The 7,098-nt window shown below is 29.4% G+C and overlaps 1 protein-coding gene across 1 annotated transcript; it reads left to right on the top strand.

Moving 5' to 3' along the window:
• Positions 1 to 4,989: 4,989 nt before the first annotated feature.
• On the top strand, positions 4,990 to 6,101 carry LOC126717582 (ethylene-response factor C3-like). Its single transcript, XM_050419394.1, has one exon. The coding sequence runs from the start codon at positions 5,109 to 5,111 to the stop codon at positions 5,793 to 5,795; it is 687 nt and encodes a 228-aa protein (XP_050275351.1). The 5' UTR covers positions 4,990 to 5,108; the 3' UTR covers positions 5,796 to 6,101.
• Positions 6,102 to 7,098: the final 997 nt, after the last annotated feature.

Here is a 7,098-nt window from a genome sequence, read left to right as displayed (position 1 = left end):
TATTATCATTATTAATTAATGGTAGTATTTAATTAATTAGATGAATATGTAGCAAGCTTTTATTGGGTTGATTTATTTTCATTAAGATATTATTATAAAGAAAAAGTTAAAGTATAATTATAGTGTATTTTTTTTTTTTTTTTTTATGGAATTATAGTGTATTTAGGTGGGGGAAAAAACGATGTTTTGAAAAGGTGTATGGTTAAGGCTAAAGATAAATATAAATATAATTTTAAATTAAAACAGAACAGTTTCTATCTATGGAAGCTTTTTATGTTGTTTAGGATATAAATTATATAATTTAATTGTATTGGCGTATTTAAAAAATAAAAATAAAAGATAAAAGTGTACATATATCTAAAAGTAACTGTAATTAATGCCCACACAGAATAACTAAATTTTTCTTTGAAATAATATTACTGTACAATAGTTTTCATATTTTTAAATTTTAATTGTAGTTATATTGATAATTTTTTATTAGCTTTCAAATTTCATTTGAAGTTACAACTTATATTACTTTTTATTGTGATAAAATAATTATTACTTTATTATTTAAGTATATTTTGTCGCTAATTAAAGAGGAATTTAACAAGTCGCATTATATTAGGAAGTAATAAAAGCAAATAAACACATACTTCAAAATTTGCTCAAATCTTTAAAATAGTTAATCAATTGTAATTAAAAAAAAAAAAAAAAACTTAATTTTAACCATTACACTTCAACACTCATTAGCTAGATCTATAAAATATGGGTTCGGCTAACAAATGACCTTATAGTAAATGTTAATGGATCATTTAAAAAAAAGTTTTGTTATCAATTTTCATGAAAAATGTTTTAAAAAAATGTTAAAAAATCAGTTCCTTTTTTCTTTTTAATAATTTTTTTTTAAAAAATTATTTTTTAAATCAGTTCCATTATATTATGGTTAACGTTTTCTATAAAATATTTTATTAAAATTTTGATGACAAGAAATTTAGTTGTTTTCCGTGACATCCTGAAACAAGATTGACAAATTCCCTACTCTTTTATTTTATTTTATTATTTTATTGGGGTTTTGTGGCAAATTGCTTAATTTGATAATCAAAGTACTGTTGTATAATTGACCAGACAGTTGAGATTGAATGCCACCAGCCCTGTCTGGAAGGACTGCTTTATCTTATTTTTTTGGTTAAAAGGTGAAGGACCGCCTTATCGTCCAAATCAATTGCCACTCGTGCATTAATATTTAAAACACTGCCGACGGGCATTCCTCTCTAAATAAAATATTCCTAAGTGTTTCGACTTTTATCAACATGCCGCTTGATACTTTGAATGAGACTCTGAAATTGAAACTGGAACTGGTCAAGAGGACCACCAAGAAAACCCAAATTTTGGTCAAGACTAGCTAATCTTCTGAACAAATTACTTGCTTCCTTTCATGCAAAAATTAAAATTGTGGGGCTAGTCTTGGACAAAAGAACTGATTGATGTGATGATGACACGTTTTAAATCTAGTTTTTTTTTTTTTAAAAAAAATTTATATATAATAAATAGATGCATGATTTTCTAATATATCTTTAAATGCTTTCCCATGAATCAATTCTGTTGTAGACATTAGACAACGAGTTTTTTACACCGAAGAAATCAAATTTTCCCATAGGCTATCTCACTTGAGTCCTGCCAAACATAGATAGTACAAATCTTTATAGGACACACACTATGCTGCAATTTGTGTATTTGTCAATTTTTGTTGGATATTTAGATTTAGATATAGGACTAACACTAATACTTTATGAAAAGGATGGATCATCCCCTATTTTTGTGGGGGAAGAGAAAACAAATGGGTCAATTTGGAGGAAAAGATTGTTAATTTGGGCCCACCATTTCTTGTTTGCCCGGTGAAGGAATGGTAATAGAAAAAAGACAAAATTATGCTAACATTTCGTCTTCATTTAGTCATTTTAATAACTCAAGTTAATTCCACAAATTAACATCTCAACCTTTTCATTGTGTTTCGTACTTGGGTTGCAGCTGATGAGAGGAAAAGAAAAGAAAAGAGTAAGGAGAAGAAAAGGAAAAAAGAAAAAAGAAAAACAATTATCCCTTTATATATATGTTTGAAAATGAGGAAAGAAGGAGAAAGGGAAGAGAAGAATATGCTCATATTTCCTTTGTTTGGTTTGCAAAAAAAGAGAAATGAAAATAAAAATATGATATGTATTTTACTTTTATACCCAACAAAGTAGAGAGAAATGAAAATTTATGAGAAAAAAAAGTAAGGTTATGTTTGGTAATAGTTTTTGCTTTCTATTTTCAAAAACTTGTTTTTGGGAAAATAAAGAAAAAAAAAATTCTTGTATTTTTGAAATCAAAAACATCTTTAGTTAGTTGAAATTAAAAAGATAGTTTTTTGAAAAAAAAAATAGAAAATACTAAAATATGTTGTTATTAGAATTTGAACTCTAATGCTAATTTATTAAATAAGACAAATTCATTAAATTAAATATGTGTTTTCATTAACTATTGAAAATTAGAAACCGAAAACAGTCTTTTGTATGTTTTTAATTTCCTTCACAAATTAAGTTTTGAAAACAGTTTTTGTTTTCTGTCTATTTTGAGTTGCCAAATAAGTTTTTTAGTCTCAAAAATAGAAATTGTTTTTGAAAACAGAAAATAAAGGAAAAAAACAATTACCAAACATATCCTAAGTGTTTGAATTTCTAAAAGTCAAAAGTTGTGATTACACTTTTTTTTTAGTGGAGTTTTCTCTCCATTTTCAACCGAATTGGGTGGACACAAAATATGGGTGCAAATTGATTTACTTTCCTTCACTCTTACTCTTTTTCTCTTCTCTACTATCAAGCAAATAGAGAAAAAGCCTCCCTTTTCTTCCATACCCTCCTCTTTCCCTTTGGAAGGCCTCTTCTTTCTATAGTTCCAAATGTTGAGTTAAAAATATTTATTCTTCCTTTCTCCTCCCTTTCAAACCAAATAAGTGAAATCTAAATTCTTATCTTTTTTACATTCATCTCCTTTCCACATCCAAACACATCAATGGAAAAACATCTTCTTTCCCCTTTCCTTTTTCTTCCCTTTCTCTTTTCATTTCCTTTTCATTTTCCCCAAGTGCAACCAAAAATAGCATTAAAGTCTCAACTCCTCGACTCTCGCCTCCCGCCACCCACGTTTATTCATAAAAATGAAATGGATAGTATTGTGTCAATACGCTTAATAAATGATTCCTATCAAGGTTGAGGGTTTTGACATCATTATTAAATAAGTTGGTTAGAATTAATTCATATAATTGAATACCCTCATCTTGACATGAATACGTTTCTGCTAACACAAATTGCCATCCCTAGGTTAAGAATATGGTCAAAATTTTCATTGAAGTTTTTACTTAACATAATAATAAATTTTCGTAAACTTTTGGATTAGTTTAAAATGTTTTGTAATTAGTTTTAAATGAATTTGAAATAGAATGAGATAGAAGTAATTTTATGGTTTGAACTTTGAATTAGTTTTAAATTAAAAGAACACTTGGCACAAAATTGGGATATGTGAAGTTTAATTAAGATAATACTTGACACAAAATTAGAATGCAATTAAAATATAATTAAATTATTTTATTGAGTTTCCAATTTAATGAAAGAATTGATAGACATAAAACTCAGTAATAATGAATGTCTACTTTGTGTGACTTATGTGTTGCTTATGCTATCAATATCAACAAATAATTTTTTTAAGGAGAAATTACATTTTACCTCCCTAAATTATACTTTAGATTACACTTTAGATTACACTTTTCATCATAAATGATTCGAATGCACATTTTACACCTAAACTACGACATTTGTTACGTTTTGCACTCCAACATTAGTTTTACTATTAAGTTATACACCCCAAACTATGACATTTGTTACGTTTTGCACTCCAACATTAGTTTTACTATTAAGTTAGATGGAAATTTATAACACATGACTTGCATGTGATTTTTAGGGTGCAAAGCATGCAATCAAATAGTTTAGGGTGTAAAGTGTAATTTAGAGTATAGTTTAGGGTGGTAAAGTGTAATTTTTTTTTTTTTTTAATGTAGTTTATTTTAGCTAGCTTGTTTAGAGTAGTTTATTTATGATAAATAGATAGTGGGGAGGAAGAGGTAGGATTTAAACCACATATATGAGGCATCACAAAAGATACTATTGTCGTTTTGTAACCCCTTAAAATTCTATGAGAGTTTATTTCCAAGTTTTTTTAGTTTATATAATTTTTAAATCATTATTCTTTTAGGTACTAGTGCATTTTTGTCCAAACTTATTTTATATGCCCAATAAACCAAGAAAGAAAAAGCTCTTTCAAACCATCATATTAAGTAACTAAATATAAAAGAGGTATTTAAAATATAAGAATACATGCCAAAATGAAAGTGACCACAAGATTATTCTCTTCCCCACCAAAGCTGCAAAGCATATACCATTGTTGTCGACCTCACTTAACTTATATACATGGTCATGGGCCAATCTTATCATCGTAGCCACTGTGGATGGGAGGTCATTGTGGCTATGGCTATGAGTCTTGATTTTATGACAAAGACAAAACAGCTTGGTAGTTGGGTTAGTGACAAAGCGAAAAAAACGGAGTCTTTATAGTTGTCCACATAGGCATTGGGTAGTAACCCAAGTGGACAAGTGGACATGGGTCCCAATGAAATCATCAAGCTGATGTCACACTGAATTTCCACCTGACCTGGCCGCCATGCCCGTGAGTCGTTTGACTCACGTGTGTCAACTACCACTCAATTACTCAATTTTGGGTTCCATTACACAATACCCTTTTGAAGTGGCACACCAATGTTCATGTAATTCTACCCTCTTTCTATCTTTATCATAGTTTTATTTTATAACTTTGTCAGTGCTATATATATAAATATATATATATATATATTTTTTTTTTAAAAGACTAGTCAATTTTCCCTCCTTTGTCCCTATATAAAGGCCTAAACCTTTCCAAATGTTTGTATATATGACCAAATACAATACCACTCCACTCAAAGCCCTCTAGTGTGTGTTCAAACTTCAAACATATCAAAGTTTTTCAAACCAAAAGAATTCAATTCAATTCAATTCAGCATGGATTCTTCATTCCATCAAAACCCATATCCTGAATTTTCCTCTTCTTCTTCATTCAACTCATCAGAATCTTTGTCATGGAATAATTACATGCACAATTTTGAAAATCAGTACCTTCCTTTCAATGAAAATGACACCCAAGAAATGCTTCTTTATGGTGTCTTAGCTGAAGCCACTAAAGACTCATCCGAAACCGCATCTTCAGTTCATGTCAAAGATCATGAGGAGGTGAATTCAAGAGCCAATGAAGGGGGGGAGCCCATGGAGGAAGAGATTTCCTATAGAGGGGTTCGAAGGCGGCCTTGGGGAAAATATGCGGCGGAGATAAGGGATTCTACAAGGAATGGTGTTAGAGTTTGGATAGGAACTTTTGACACTGCTGAGGCTGCAGCTTTGGCTTATGATCAAGCTGCATTTGCAATGAGGGGATCAATGGCTGTTCTCAATTTCCCTGAAGAGATCGTCAAAGAGTCACTCAAAAAGATGAATTATGGCCATGAGGAGGGTTGCTCACCAGTTTTGGAATTAAAAAAGAGGCACTCTTTGAAGAAGAAATCAAAGAGCAAGAAGAAGAAAGAAGAAGAGATCAACTCAGGGTTGGAAAATATGGTGGTGTTTGAGGATTTAGGGGCAGACTATTTGGAAGAGCTTTTGAGTATTTCTGAAAGTGCTAGCCTTGGTGAATGAATCATGGTCATCATGACTCATGGCCAGCACCAAAATTAGTATCTCTGTTAATTTTTCAGATAGAAATTGACCACTTTCTTGGATATCTTTAATTGTTTGAATCTTTCTGTAAAAATTTTCTGGTAATGGAGGATTCAACTTTCAATTTACTACGTGGGACATTTGATTTTGAGTCAACGTGGACAAAGGGTCGGCAATTGAACTAAATTTTTTTTTATGAATGGCAATTGTACTAATTGGTCACCTTAACTGTTGTGACAGATATAAATCCATTTGTAATAATTAATATATTATATGTTCTTGTCACACTCTTTGTTTTATAACTCATAGAACTTTCCAAACTTTCTTTATGCCAGTAGTTAGCCAGAATCAAATTTCCACAAATTTTATTTTCCTTTTTTTTAACTGTCTAACTTTTTTAAAAACAATAAATGATACAGTCAAATATTTTAAGCCATTTTGTTCATCAACTACCATATCGGCTATTTCACGTTACACCTATAAATAATAGTCATGTTAACGGGTATATTCAAGACAATTATTATATTATAAATTATTTTAGAAAATTTTTAATGTTACTTTTGTGATAAATTAAAAAAAATCAAAAGATTAATTGTTTTTTATTATATTTTCTTAAAGTCTTTCTTACAATGATTCATTAACAAATGTCCTTTCGCATAAATTTAAAAAAAAAAAAAAATGTCCTTAAAACATTCATTAATATTTTCCTAAAATAAACACAGATTTTATTTATTTAATTTCTGCCTGGCAGAAATTAACTCTGGCCAATAAATGAGTAAATATAACATGAGAGGGAGAGGTAGGGAAATTTTGGCCATTAATTAAGGGTTCGAGCTATATTTAATAATATCGGCACCTCTTTCCACTTATGATGATTTAGCATTGGGATTCAAACACCCACCAACCCCAATCCCCTATTCACCTAACAAGAAAAGAAAATTAATGGAACTTTCACATTTTATCATCAATTTAATGAAGTATGGTTACAAGTTCATGTTACTAAATTGATTTATCTTTTTTTTTTTTTTTAAAGAAGAAAATTTTTTGTCTTGTTATAAGATTTAAAAAAAGAATTAGAAAAGTTAATATTATAATTGTATACATTATGTTTGAAAGTTGACATTCAAAAAAAAAAAAAAAAAAAAAAAAAAAGATAGTGTATGATTTACAAATTCCACAGCAAGTTTGTCATGTACATCTTCTTTCTTTTTTGTTTTTTGTTTTTTTCGTTGGTCATCAAGCTGTCCTTGTCTTAGAAATTGACACAAACACTCGTCGGTCA

The sequence above is a fragment of the Quercus robur genome, chromosome 3 (genome assembly GCF_932294415.1).
Source record: "Quercus robur chromosome 3, dhQueRobu3.1, whole genome shotgun sequence".
In the NCBI taxonomy this organism is placed as follows: Eukaryota; Viridiplantae; Streptophyta; class Magnoliopsida; order Fagales; family Fagaceae; genus Quercus; species Quercus robur.
This window is presented reverse-complemented; position numbering and strand designations above follow the sequence as displayed.

What these genes read in the sequence shown, in the direction of transcription:
- LOC126717582 (XM_050419394.1), top strand. Translation starts at nt 5,109, where the DNA reads ATGGATTCTTCATTCCATCAAAACCCATATCCTGAATTTTCCTCTTCT.